General features: G+C 38.1%; 1 protein-coding gene across 1 annotated transcript in view; it reads right to left on the reverse strand.

Moving 5' to 3' along the window:
* The window catches only part of dlg1b (discs large MAGUK scaffold protein 1b), a 147,903-nt gene that overhangs the window by 8,701 nt on the left and 124,808 nt on the right, over positions 1-14,394 (reverse strand). Inside the window, exons 16-23 of the mRNA XM_016249289.1 lie at positions 11,218-11,344; positions 9,359-9,515; positions 9,099-9,201; positions 8,338-8,452; positions 7,594-7,770; positions 6,078-6,144; positions 4,149-4,245; positions 437-478 (exon numbers count right to left, since the gene is read on the reverse strand). Coding sequence (XP_016104775.1) covers positions 437-478; positions 4,149-4,245; positions 6,078-6,144; positions 7,594-7,770; positions 8,338-8,452; positions 9,099-9,201; positions 9,359-9,515; positions 11,218-11,344 — 885 coding nt within the window. The remainder of the gene's footprint in view (positions 1-436; positions 479-4,148; positions 4,246-6,077; positions 6,145-7,593; positions 7,771-8,337; positions 8,453-9,098; positions 9,202-9,358; positions 9,516-11,217; positions 11,345-14,394) is intronic.

Raw genomic sequence — 14,394 nt, forward strand, 5'->3', positions numbered from 1 at the left:
ATATCTTTAGAGTGGCTTTGATATAGCACCACTGTGACTCTGACTGTCTCTGACAGAGAGAGGGCAAGGGCTGGGAAGTGATGGGTGGTGCACTGTTGCTATGGAGACTGAGCCAGGGGGCTGGCAGAGGGCTCACTGATTGATTTTGGTATTGTATCTGTGTGGCTTCTGGAACATTACCCAGCCTGTCTCACTGCAGTGCTGCTCAGTTGAGGGGGCAGGCATTCAGCAATGTAAACACCTGATAAATCCACAATAGCATTTCTCGGTAATTTATTAACATAAGTAATTTATTTATTATGTTGCATTGTAAAATGGATCTCCCATACATGTTAATGCATAGCAGAGAGGATAGGAGAGAGAATAAGTGTTAAATATGTAAAAGAAAAGCAGACGAGAAAGACGGGTGAAGGGCACAATGGAAGGAAGAACTTACGGTAACTACTCTCACTATCACTGGCATTAGAGGTGACATGCTCTGAAATCATAACAGAGGGGGAATGGATGATGAAAATCAAGAATAGGAGCACATGATGACGCATGAGGTGGCTTCAAATAAGCGATAAATACCAGTCCTGAATCTCACCATAGTGGAGAAATATTCACACCACTAAGGGAGTACACAGTACACCTTCTGAGATGAGTTTTGTGGCTTTTAGTCCACATCTGGTAGTTTTGAGGTCATATGCTACTGTACTCTTAATAGCTGACAAAGTTACTTAGCACAGGTCATAGTAAAATAAATAATAATAATTCCAAATAAGCTACATCTACATAATTTCACATTATTACGGTTTCATTCTGCTTTCTAAAGACTGGTCAGAATGAATGAGATTAGTCACAATTTGTTTTCTACTATCGGCCATTGATTCACATAGATCTCTTCAGGTTGTACATCTAAAAGTACTCTAATAAAATGTTAATGCAATAGAACCTAAATATTTTCAGCTAGTTTGCCCTATTTTATTTGTATTATTTTTCAATGTAGAAAGAGGTCTGTGGTAACAATTAAAAATGACTAAATTGGCAGATTTACAGATTTAGAATGTTAAAGGGATAGTTCAAAAGTGAAAATTCTGTTGTCACTTAATTCCTTGTTCCAAACCCATAATTTCATTCATCTTTGGAACACAAATGAAGATATTTTTAAAGATATTTTTCAAGCTTCAAAAAGTTCATAAAGACACCATAATTGAATCCATATGAATTTGAATTCCATGACATCTTGTAGAGACAGAATTGCTTCATATGTTGAACAGGATAAAAAAACAATAAAATAAAGCCTAAATTAAATCTCTTCATCATATAAAGCAGGGATCTCCAACCCTGCTTTTGGAAACCCTAGTCAACCTCAGCTCAACCCTAATTATATAAACCTTAACCAGGTAATCAAGCTCTTCAAGGTAACTTGAAAATTACAAATGAACGGAACTGAAGTCTGCAGCTTGCAGTTGGAGACTCCTGATATAAAGTGATTGCGTCTTTTCAGAAGACTTACATTAAAAAATAAATAAATACATACATAAATAAATAAAAATATATATTTTTTTATTTTTGGTCCATAGATGAAAGTCTTGACATGAGGGTATGTAAATGATGATAGAATTTAAATTTTTGGGTGAACTAACCCAAACTTAAGTCTTTATCTTCCAGCAAAAGATGACTCATCTTACATACACAGATGCATTCAAAGTTTTGTCCAATAACATGGTCTCTAGATTGCGACTGTCCCCTCAATCACACATAAGGGATAGTTCACCCCAAAATTCTGCCGTTAAATACTCACTCTCATGTCGTTCCAAACCCATAAGACCTTCGTTCATCTTCAGAACACAAATTAAGATATTTTTGATGAATTCTGAGAGCTCTCTGACTCTCCATAGACAGCAAGGATCCTAACACGATCAAGGCTCAGAAACGTAGCAAGGAGATTGTTAAAGGAAAAGGAAATTGTTGTTTCTCTTTGGAGTGTTACAAGCTCTTGGTGCATAAAGAAGATCTGTAAAGTTGCAAAGACTAAAGTCTCAAATCCAAAGAGATATTCTTTATAAAAGTTAAGAGTCAGTCACACCTACCTAAAACAGCTCGTTCTAACACTCCCCCACATATCTACATCACTATGTGGGAAGCTTTGCAAAACGCTGCCCAAATGTTCTGTCTAAATGTCCTGATCCTGGGAGAGTAGACTACAATGCCGGCTGTTCTGACTCAAAGACTGTAAGTACGTTTTTTATATTTAAAGAGTTTTTATATTTTATATATTTAAAGCGAGTTTTTTGGGCAGTGTAGAGTAGGGCTTGTTGTTTGTCATTTCTCCAATCACAAATGCAGACATGGTTTTATGTTTACGCGGCGCGATGCAACGCAACGCATAAAAAGACAGTATAAGTCATTATAATCCATAATTATGTCCCCACTGGATGCAACGAATGCCTCGTTTATAATGGGTTTTCATGTTTTTGAATCATTGCTCTGGCCTGACAGGGCATCATCACAGTATGGTAGGGGCGTAACATTTCCATCACACGCTTGAGGTATTCGGTCAATCACAATGCACTGGATAGCTGGCCAATCACAGCACACCTCACTTTTTCAGACCGATGAGCTTTGTAAAAATCGACACGTTTCAGAAAGGCGGGGCATAGAGGAGAAACAATAATGTACAGTATGTGGAAAATAATGTGTTTTTTGAACCTTAAACCGCATAAACACATTTCATTACACCAAATACACAAAATAATGTTCTTTTTAGCAGCATCATATGACCCCTTTAAAAGAATCCATGTGACATCAGTGGTTCAACGTAATTTTACGAAGCTACGAGAATACTTTTGTGTGCATAGAAAACAAAAATAATGACTATTCAACCATTCGTCTCCTTGTGTATGTACAATTCGTATGTATACAGATACATTGTTTATGATTTGATCTGAATGTAAACAACGTATCCGCGTACATACGTTGCATGTTTACGTAAGTGATACTCTCTAAAATGGGTGACGCGAGGAGATGAATTGTTGAATAAAGTCGTTATTTTTGTTTTCTTTGCACACGTAGCTTTGGAAAATTACGGTTGAACCACTGATGTCACGTGGATTTATTTTAAAGATGTCCTTGCTACGTTTCTGAGCCTTGATCATGTAAGGATCCTTGCTGTCTATGGGAGGGTCAGAAAGCTCTCAGAATTCATCAAAAATATCTTAATTTGTGTTCCGAAGATGAACGAAGGTCTTACAGGTTTGGAACGATATGAGGGTGAGTAATTAATGACAGAATTTTCATTTTTGGGTGAACTATCCCTTTCAGAATACAACCTCCAACCAGAAACAGCAAATCACGGTTTGTTTTCAGCCATGCTCGTATTTCATTTCCTTTCCTTTCCCAAACCTAATTTAGTTACAAAGTATTTGGAATTAATTCTAATATCAACCAGTAAACAGTCAACTGTAATTAAATAATAGTTTGACTATCTAGAGCAGGGGTGCCCAACCCTGCTCCTGGCGATCGACTGTCCTGCAAAGTTCAGCTCCAACTCGCCAGGAGCAGGGTTGGGCACCCCTGATCTAGAGTATGATGGCAAATAATTATCACATTTTTGTTTCAAAAACAGATTTTCTCATCAAGAGAATATAAAATATGCAGGTACTGAATAAGAGGACATTCCATAGAGCAAAGTGAGACAGTGGAGGAAAAAAACAAAACAAAGTTTCACCTCCACCAGCAACAGCAGAAACAGAAAACTCTTTGTCTGGTACTGTATGAATTATGAGAGCAAGGAATGAAACATGTGAGAGGAAGAGAGATAGCGTGGAGGTCTGGTCCAGAGGTGACCGAGTGGGCATCTACATGGGGAACTTACTCTGGCCTTTGGATAGCATGTCATCTGGGTTGTCCTGTGGATCGGTCAGGAAGGGAGCAACAAGAGAGACAACAACCACAAGAGTACAAGGGTTACTGAGACACTCTAAGGCCTGGTCCAGCCACTGAACACAGCAGGCACCAAGCTGTCTCTGTCCACTGGTGTTGCTTTATCTAAAGTAGGCTCTGATGTCTGCTGCGTCCAGTGCAGCAGTGCCCACCTCTGTCCTTATGACCTGCTGCCCTATTCTTGCCCAGCATTGAGCTGGAGTGCTGATTTCTGTACTTACGGTCCACATCGCTTGTTTCCTGCTCACTCGCCTCCTTGTTCTTGTAGAAAGGGAACTTGCGGGAAAACAGATTCTTTTTACGCTTGTCATTGAGGGACTGTTGAGGAAGAGAAGGAAAGGGAGGGCAAAAGAAAAGAAGGGAAGGGGAAGAGGGCTGTCTAATGTCCATATGAATAAAATAAAAGATGAATGTTCTGCTCTCGACTTTGTGGACCTCTGATGGCTTAATCAAATGCCACTGATACAATTAATAAGAGTTAACTCAATTAATGGAGGATGTCACAAAGTCAGAATTGTATATGAAATGCATGAAGAACTGAAGTGGACAAATAAATGGATTTGAGTCATAGACTCAAAAAACAGCTAGCAGCAGGAAATCTCAAACACAAGAGAAGCAGACGGACAGATTTGCATGCAGAGGGTAAGAAGCATTGTGAGTGTGCCAGAAGCATGTGGAGGCCTATAACTGCTTTGGTTGTGGCTGCTTTTCTTATCAGCAGCAACATGCAACAAAACAAAAAAAGCAAGTTGGCCTGATTTACTTTTCTTTCGTTCAAGGGCAGGTGAATATAGTATGAAATACTTAGCTGTAGAAACAGCTTGTATGTAAAATTATTTAAGCATTACTGTATGGCTTTTTTCTTCGGCAGTGATGCAGCACCTGGACTAGAGGTGCATTTTCATTCTTATGCAGTGATCAGTTATAAGCCTGGCTGGTTTACACTGCAGCACTATGGGTTATTGGAGAGCATTGCAAGGTAGGTAAAAAGAGGAAAGTGTGAGGATGAAGGACAGGAGAGGAGGAGGTGTGGCATACAGAAGTACGAACAGTTCGACATCAATGGCAAGCGTATTTGTCCTTTGTTTTCCTATCATGCATGTTTTCTCGGGCTGTTAGATAATCTGGTGTTTTGACTTCTATGCCTCATAAATGAGTTATAGATGTATTACAGTACTGTTATATGCGTTTTTTGGGCCTGCAACACTTACAGCTATGCATGCTGTTAATTTAGACTAGACCATTCATATGGCAGACTGATTAGTATCAGAATATTACATTCCACTGAATGCACTGAGCATTATTAATTGTGAGTTAATATCAAATGGTCAAACTTTCACAGAGGTAGGAACATTAGCAAATACTAACTTGTAAAGCAATTTGAAATGCATTTCAATGTCATTCTAGATACACAGTATAAGCAACATACTACAGGAGCTTTGTCCAATCCCTAGTGAGTTGCCTACTTCTAAAGCATTTAAAACATCATACTCCTGATGAAAAGGTTGTTCCATACAGAAGGAAGCAAGCATATTAAAATACTGCTTTCTAGGATGCCTCATTTTGTCCAAAATCTAAGGCAGCATGCCAATATAATTAATCAGATGGTTGGGGTCAGTAAGATTTATTTATTGAAAGAAATTACCATCTTTATTTAGTGATGATGCATTAAATTATCATTTATAATGTTACTAAATCTTTCTATTTCACAAAATGCTCCATTCATCAAAAAAAATCCTGATAAGTGTCATAATATAAAATATTTATTACATTTATTAAATATAAAGCAGCACATCTGTTTTCTACATTTACAATAAAAAATAAATAAATCCTAAACACCAAATTGGCATGTTAGAATGATTTCTGAAGGATCATGTGACATTGAAGACTGGCAGACAAGTTGAAGAAATGTTGTGCTAAAAAAACTCTAACACAACTTAAAATACAAATGTACTCGTATTTGTGTGTGCACGACACAGGGGCGGTCAATTGCAAAGTGTTGCAAATCATTTACTTACGAGGCTCCAATTCAGTCAGAATGCGGTCTTAAAAGACATGTAGCTAGTAGACAGCAAAGCAACTCACTTGGTTTTGGAACAGAGTATTGTTCAAATCTTTGTAGGTATGCATGCATAAAAAGATTCACTCACCCCTTTTTCTCGCGACTTGGAGTTGAATTTAACTGTCTTTAACCTTGCTCTCTCCTTCTTCTCCACTCTTGAGAGAAAACATAAGGACCACGTATTACATTAGCTGTTATTCACTATTAATCAGTTACACTGCATTTAATGCTCCTTCATCGGAACATTTCTAAGACATGCACTTGACGCTACTGAGAGTAACCTATCAGCTAAGAATACACGATGACAAACTCAGGTCCGGTCAAAGAATTCTGGAGTGGTGCTGGGTAGGGCTGCACGATTAATCGAATGCGATTGTCATGCGCATTTTGATAGTAATGCCGGTTCTGTAATCAGCAGGAAATCATCATCACGTGCTTTCTGATGGAGCAGAATTTTCATTTCAACTACGGCTCTGTGAAGTAAATGCTGCTCCATCTGAAAGCATGTGAAAATACCACATTTAATAACATATTTTTACTCCAAACTCACTTCATAATGTCAGTCGAGTGTTTGAAATAAATCCTTTTGTGAGATGATGTGGCTTCTTACACAGAATAAGGCAAGCAACATATTTCATAGTATTTAAGCAGTGATAAAGGCATTGCATTATAAATATACTTTATTTTAATGAAAATTATAATAATAAGAACTCAGATAAACTATATATTGCCGTAGTCGTGTGTTTACTAGTCAAGTTGAATCAATGAAAGCAGTTGAATTTGCTGTTTATTCAGTTGCAGCGATAGGCATTTTCTGGGTTTCTTCTGCGAGGCATATTTGGAGTTTCAGCGTGAGAGTGCCCTCTGGCCTTTGGATGGAGATTTACAGCTGATCACAGAACCGTGCTTCACTGAAAGATATGCATGACAGTCGTAGCTTCTGTCGAATCGAGATCTCGATTCCATTTCAATTTATCTGAAAGCATGTGAAAATACCACATTTAATAACATATTTTTACTCCAAACTCACTTCATAATGTCAGTCGAGTGTTTGAAATAAATCCTTTTGTGAGATGATGTGGCTTCTTACACAGAATAAGGCAAGCAACATATTTCATAGTATTTAAGCAGTGATAAAGGCATTGCATTATAAATATACTTTATTTTAATGAAAATTATAATAATAGGAACTCAGATAAACTATATATTGCCGTAGTCGTGTGTTTACTAGTCAAGTTGAATCAATGAAAGCAGTTGAATTTGCTGTTTATTCAGTTGCAGCGATAGGCATTTTCTGGGTTTCTTCTGCGAGGCGTATTTGGAGTTTCAGCGTGAGAGTGCCCTCTGGCCTTTGGATGGAGATTTACTGCTGATCACAGAACCGTGCTTCACTGAAAGTTATGCATGACAGTCGTAGCTTCTGTCGAATCGAGATCTCGATTCCATTTCAATTTATCGTGCAGCCCTAGTGCTGGGGGACCTATTTATACTATTTAATACAAACACAAACACAAGTCAGCATGACCTGCATCCAAGTAAACCTACCAGCCTAAATGTACTTGCAATCAATATTTTTTGTCATTTCATAAGCTTCAATCTCTCACCTTCTCTTGCTGGGGATAACACCCATTTCTTCCACCTCTCCTTGAGGAGTGACCTGCCGTGCCTGCCACCACTCATCATCTGAAGCATTCACCACGTGCAGTATGTCCCCAAATTTGAAGTTCAGGCCTTGGCTGGGCAGCCCAGAATCCTTAGTTTTATCATAATCAAACAGTGCCCTGCAGAAAACAGTCAAAGTAAGACCAAAGGAAAAATATACTTACTCCTTTAGCTGAGAGCATATGGTAAAGTCTGACCACCAGAAGCTTCAAAAATTGCTAAAACATTTCGATAGATGTGTGTAAACTGCAAATATAAGATATCTTATTCCAAATATGCAATTTAGTAAAAAAAAAAAAACAGCATTTAAAGTTGGCGTGAAATGGAAATTGTGATTGTCTTTTCTTCCATACAGTGACGTATATCCATGTCAAAGAGTTTCTTGAACATGAAAAATCAAGTAAAACTTGATTTCATCCATCAAGAATTGATTGGACAGTTGAATCGTTGTTGTTAGCTAATTGCTGTGATCTCATGTGAGTGACAGGTTGGTTGCTGTAGGGGAGGTTTTATTGCCCAGCTCTTGCGCCGGTATACATATCATCAGAAAAGGGACATTATCGCGAGGTTAATATTTTAATTTCAATATTATAAGGGGAAAAAAAAAAAAAAAGTTTTGATTTCATAGTGACTTTATATGCAGTTTTTCAGTTCCTTGTAGAATATTGTAGATATTTGTCCAGTACTTGACGTATAGTGATCTCTTCTGACTGGTCCTCAGGGACCCTGAGCCTGAGCTGATGCTGCTGTTCATCATCTGCTCTCTTAGGTCATGGATCTTGGCTTCAAAACGGCTGTACTCTGAAACACAAGGCCACAAATATCACCCTCATAAGGCATTGTGTGTATGAGAGAAGAAAGAGTGTTGCTGAATATTTGTGCATCAAAAAACAATGTTATCAAAGCACATGATCAAAGTTATACAAATATTCACACAAATAGCATTGTCATAAGTAGCAACTGGACACCAATTTATGCCCTATAATGGAAGTCTTCCTTTTCAATCTTCTCCAAAATGTTCACATGGCGTAAATGCCGTACAAATGTAAGTGATGCAGAACAACCATTGACTCTAAGAAGAAAAATGTCAGAATCAATACTTTATAAATGTGAGCCTATTGCGAATCTATCTGTGTTTATCAAGGGGAGTGAAAGAAAGCATCAGAAATGGTACCTTAATTGTTAAGAGTATAATAATGGTCTATAGGACAGGTTGAACAGTCAGACCTGGATGACTCAATATTCAAGTTTTAATTTTTATGAGACCTGATTGATCTGACCTAATGGCAATAGAAGGCTATAAAACAGAGTATTGGCTTATTAGATTTTTACTTCTCACAATAACACAGCTAAGAGTCTCCTGCTGTTCATTTAATGCTTTCTGGTTTGTTTTTAATGAGTGGTCAAATGACTGACGTGGAGCTGTTTTTCATCAAGCAAGACTCACCCTCTGGTCTGTACTGGGCAACGATGGTGACTGTTTGTCCGGCGTTCTTCAGGGCTGCCGCGGCCTGTTCATGAGTGGCACCGCGTAGGTCTATTCCATTCACCTAAGAAAGGTACAGCCATTTTTATATCAACAGGATAAGCAGTATGATAGTGGTCTGCACACTGTTAAGCACTGAGCTCAGTGTAAGAAAAACTCCTGATTAGATGCTCATCTTCAGTGTGACAGGGCAAGGTTTCAGTGCCCACTGTAATACTCACAGACACCAAGCGGTCTCCTTTCCTCAATTCTCCACACAGGTCTGCAGGGCCTCCGGCCAGGATGAAGGAAATAAATATGCCCTCTCCGTCTTCTCCACCCACTATGTTAAAGCCAAGCCCTGTAGAGCCTCGATGCAACACCACCTTCCTGGGTTCCCTGCATACGCAAAAAATAAAAACATGTTCTTATACAACCACATTCAAAATCTAAACTTACAGACTCACAGCATCATACACAAACTGTTCATTTTGTCTGAAATAGCAAAAACCATTACAGCTAGCAAAAATTATTACATTTTCTAAAATCAGGAAAGTACGCTGTGTTCTCTGTATTGTACATGTCATACAGCACGATTCTATAAGAGTTAGACATACTAGTTTGTAAGATCACATTTAATGACAAGTCTCTTATGCAGTAATTCTGATGTAATGATTTCACATTAATACTGTGAAATATTTAATTTAATTTTTGAAAATAACTGTTATATAATATATAATATATGAGCATCATATGTGCCATGAACGCCTTGTATATATATATATATATATATGATATACAAACAATACAAACAAACTGAAATTATTTTTGATATTATTCCACAAATTAACATTCTTTAAAGAGTGCAAGGTCAGTGCATATAACTGACCTCTTGGAGGCACTGCTGGTCTAGTTCTACTACACACAGCCACAAAACAACCCTGTGGCTAACTTACAATACTGATACTATAAAATCAAACACCATTTTATCACATCACCTCTTGCCTATTAAATAGGACATTGCTATAAAAATCCACAATGAACACAATGACATCTAGAATGGGCCACATGCTCGTTTCAGGCTGTACTGTATGTTTGATTGTTGCTCTAAACTTCAAATCCTCCTGTGCACCTAAATGGTCAGATTAATAGAATCGTTTGTTCTGCTGGATTACGACAATCTTGTTTATTCATTTTCTGGCAAGCTGGCTAAGAGGCTTGATGATGCGCTGCGGTTTTTATGAAAACGAACCCACACATGACGTGGATGGGCTAAATTTGGAGCTTATCAAATTGCTAAATCGGCAATGATGTGTCGTTTTGGGTATGTCTGGTGTTACATCTGGATAAATGGTAAAACCACACTCTTTTTTGCAACCAGTTTGATTTTTGATTGTGCTCTCTTAAGTGGGCCAATTCTAAAATTAAAATAGATATAACCTTGTAAAATCATCACATATGTTTGGCATGGATGGCATGCTGAAAGGGGAACTGCCATCTGCCCTCACATTTGACAACTCCCTCAGTGAGGCACTGCAGCTTGGGCCAAATGATCTGAGTAAAAGTAAATAGCAATTCGATACTCCAGTTAATTATATCAAAAAAGTTCAGAGCATCTTATCTACTAAACGGGTCATGATATCATCCTGAACATCACACGTGAGACTCAGAGCACTGACTTGCTCTGACATCACATTATAAAAATAATCATGAACCGCTTGAAGCTCCCCTTTTGCTGAACTCAAACATCAGGCAAGATTAATCCGGTATTCATCTGATGATACTAAGTGTACCACAAAATAATGGCAGGAAAACACCTTTCTATTGATATACAGCACTACCAATGCAGTCTGAAAAAAAAAGAATATTATGAGCCGTCCATTTAATTAATCACTGAATAAGACTCTCAAACTATTCTTTCATTAAAGATCGGAATTAAATCAGGAAATCTGTATCAATACCCAGCCGTAATAAGGACTATGACCAGTTTTGTTTATTAAAACTATAAAAGAGTAAAACGTTGATCTATACACACAAACAGCAAAAAATCTTGAGTATGAGTGTCACATCGTAGATTTATGCAGACAATTTTTGACAATACCTGGTTACATCATCATCCCCCACAGTGGTTTTCGGGGTTGGGGAGTAGCGTCCGGAATGCACCGGAGGCAGTGGCTGGCTCAGATAGCTTGGAGGGCTGATATGGTTTTCCATGTGTTGCGAATAGGCTGGGAAAGAGGAAAACAGGCACAAACATTAAAACAGGTCACAGAAACAAGTCTCAAACACCTTGAACTGCATTACCTAAAAGCTTGCACCAAAGAGTTCCGAGATCTCTTTTTATCTAATCCTCCAGACATGCACAATTATATGCTATTCAGTTTGCACCCCTATGAGAAACAGACACGCTGACAGTAAATGATACCCTGGGATGAGCTTTTAGCACCTGGGCCTCCACTGCAGCTCCGCTTACAAAGATATCCACGTGGGGGAAAGAGACCTGGGGGTCAGGGTGAAACTGAGCCTAAACTATCCTTATTTTACCTTTCTTTGTCTCTCTGTAAAGGTCTCATTTGAAGCAGACCGTTAGCTGAGCTCATGAAAAAAGGCTTCCTGGGTATTGGTGCATCATCATATGAGCTCTGTTGACTTGAAAGTATGATCCATACTTGCATAATCACAAAATGATGGTAAAATGTGGAAAATATAAGTATTGAATGATTTCCCCAACTATCCCAAATAGGTTTTATGTCTGTTTGTCAGTATTTACCATCTGCGGTTACTGTTTTAATGTCACCTGTGTGGAATGCATGCTTAAATGTGTTAACTGTTGCAATGGTGATATGGTGAAACAAAACTCTTATCTTCCCTATAGTGTCCACTTCATGAAACACTGCTCTTACCCGTAATGAAATGTGACATCTTTAGTGGGATGAGACCAGATATGTGCTCTCAGAGAGCAAGATTCAAGACCACAATGTACTTGTGAAAGGAAAGGACCACTTTTAACACAGAAAACAGTGGCAATAGCATTCTCTCTACAGTACTGCACTACAGCCTAAAACAGAACGAGAGGCTTAGCTGCAGAAACCTCTTTTACCCTCAGGCGAAGCAGAGTGGAACAGAGTGGCATGATAAAAAAAACAAAAACAACAGATGGTAAAATGCATGCTTTATGGCTCTCCATGGGGACAAAAATATAATCTACTGACACGAAGGCTCCCCCTCTGCAATACACTAACCAAATCAAGCAGATCAGTGTGTCCAAAAAGCACGCTCAAAAAAAGAACAGATCTTGAACACTATTTACAAGCTATAAACAGCGTTATTTCCATTCTGAGTCAGGCTGCTGAATGATTGTGCACACTTAACAAAATTATTTCGCATTTATTAACTCCGACTCAGGTTCACTTTCTGAGGCCTGTGTACCATCGTTCCACATGCTGCCTTCTATGCATTAAGATATTGCTGCTTGGATTAGCAATACAGACTTGACCATGTGATCCCAGCCATGACTGAATTTGTGATTTGTCTTTCAAGTCAAGTAGAGAAAAGCAACCTTGTCTGCTGGCTCCACCATTACAGTATAGATGAGTCTCAGGAGTGGTGTGAGTCTTTCTGCATCAAAATCAATCATAGCTATCTTCCACAACCCAATGATCTGCCTTGCTTGTCTTTACAAGAATCAGAACTTGAAAGAAACCTCCTAAGTGACTGATTTGAAATGTGCTACAAAGGCAGTAACTATGTGCATCAAACAAATATGCATAGGAGAATGTCAATACAACATCAGAACAACACAGGCTCTTAACAGGCATAAAATATAAAATTAACACAATTTGGGTAAAATAGTTTTTAATTATTTATTTAGCTATTTTCTTTTTACCACTGAATGAAACCATAAAAGTTTGTAATTAATGCTGGGGTTGCCTCTGCAAAGGATATCCTGTCCTAAAGTCGCAATGTAATGACAGATAATTTCTTCCCTATTATGATTCTGAGTAAAACTAATTATCAAAGAAAAAAGTAGAGCTGGGATGTGGTTCTAAACAACTGTTGTTGATTGTATGAAACCTCATCTGAATGCAAGTTTCTACAAAAAAAAAAAACATATGAATTAATGAATTGTTCCCATAAGATGCATTTAGAAAATAGATAGCATCAATTTCCATTTCATGCTGACCAATACCAAAATTTGTTATCTTAAAGAGTCACACTAGACGTTGAGCATCCATAATGTAAAATATACATTCTACTGCAAAATTGCAGATTTAAAGTTTGAAACCTTTCACATGATACAAATTTGCAGGTCAGAGTTCACCAAACCTGAACTCTGTCTAGTGGTTCGAACTGATTTCTGTGTCTAGCAGGTCATAAATTGTGACCGATGTGGGGTGATTTTGTCTAATTGCTTCATACACAGGTGGGATCATTGCTAACAGCAGAGTTGTGCAGGCTTTGACACTGGGGTACAACATGGCAAGCATTCTGTTTAAGGATTAAAAATGAGTGTGTCTAAAGGGAGTTGTGTGGGGTGCATCAGAAGGGGCAGAGCGATCAAGAGCTTTCTATGATGAAAGCGTGTCTGATTTGGTGGTGTGGTGTTGTGTCTGTAAGTGTGTTACTGTGTGTCTGGGGTCAACAGCCTTTAAAGAGCTTAGCAGTGGAGAATGAGGGTGGTTGATTATGTAAATGTACAATAACTTTAAGGTAACTTTCTTTGACAGGCTTGAGCTTACTAGGAAATTATTCTGTCTTCAAAAGTCTAAATGTTGTAGGTCAAAAGCTGTAGTCCCCACAGTACTGGGGGCTTTGAAGCTACAGTACAAAGCTAAAGTCCCTTTCACATGACTTGCGTCATGCTCACATCTCTCAAAACAAGCATCCTGCAGTGCTTTGACATCCACATGAACAGCACTTCAGATAAGGGCTGTTTAGTCATGTTTCATCAGCGAAATTGTTTAACTGTCTTTTTTTTATTGTCATTGTCTGACACATTTCTATGAACACCATGTCATTGTTTTTTTTAACCATCCTGCCACTACTGTGCTTTCAGTGCCAGTGAGATTAAGATATTCCAATCAGATGAATTTGGAGAAAGGAAAGTTTATATTTGCAATTCATGTGTCATAAAACGTAATATATCTTAAAATGCACAGGATCAGGCCACCAGCTACATAGTAATGAATAATTATTTGTCTGATAATCATTGGCGAGGTTTTTAAAAGGTCAACAACAAATGGTGTTAAAGTTGATATTGACATGAATCATGTTTTAA

This window comes from Sinocyclocheilus grahami, unplaced genomic scaffold (genome assembly GCF_001515645.1).
Source record: "Sinocyclocheilus grahami isolate Dianchi unplaced genomic scaffold, SAMN03320097.WGS_v1.1 scaffold919.1, whole genome shotgun sequence".
In the NCBI taxonomy this organism is placed as follows: domain Eukaryota; kingdom Metazoa; phylum Chordata; class Actinopteri; order Cypriniformes; family Cyprinidae; genus Sinocyclocheilus; species Sinocyclocheilus grahami.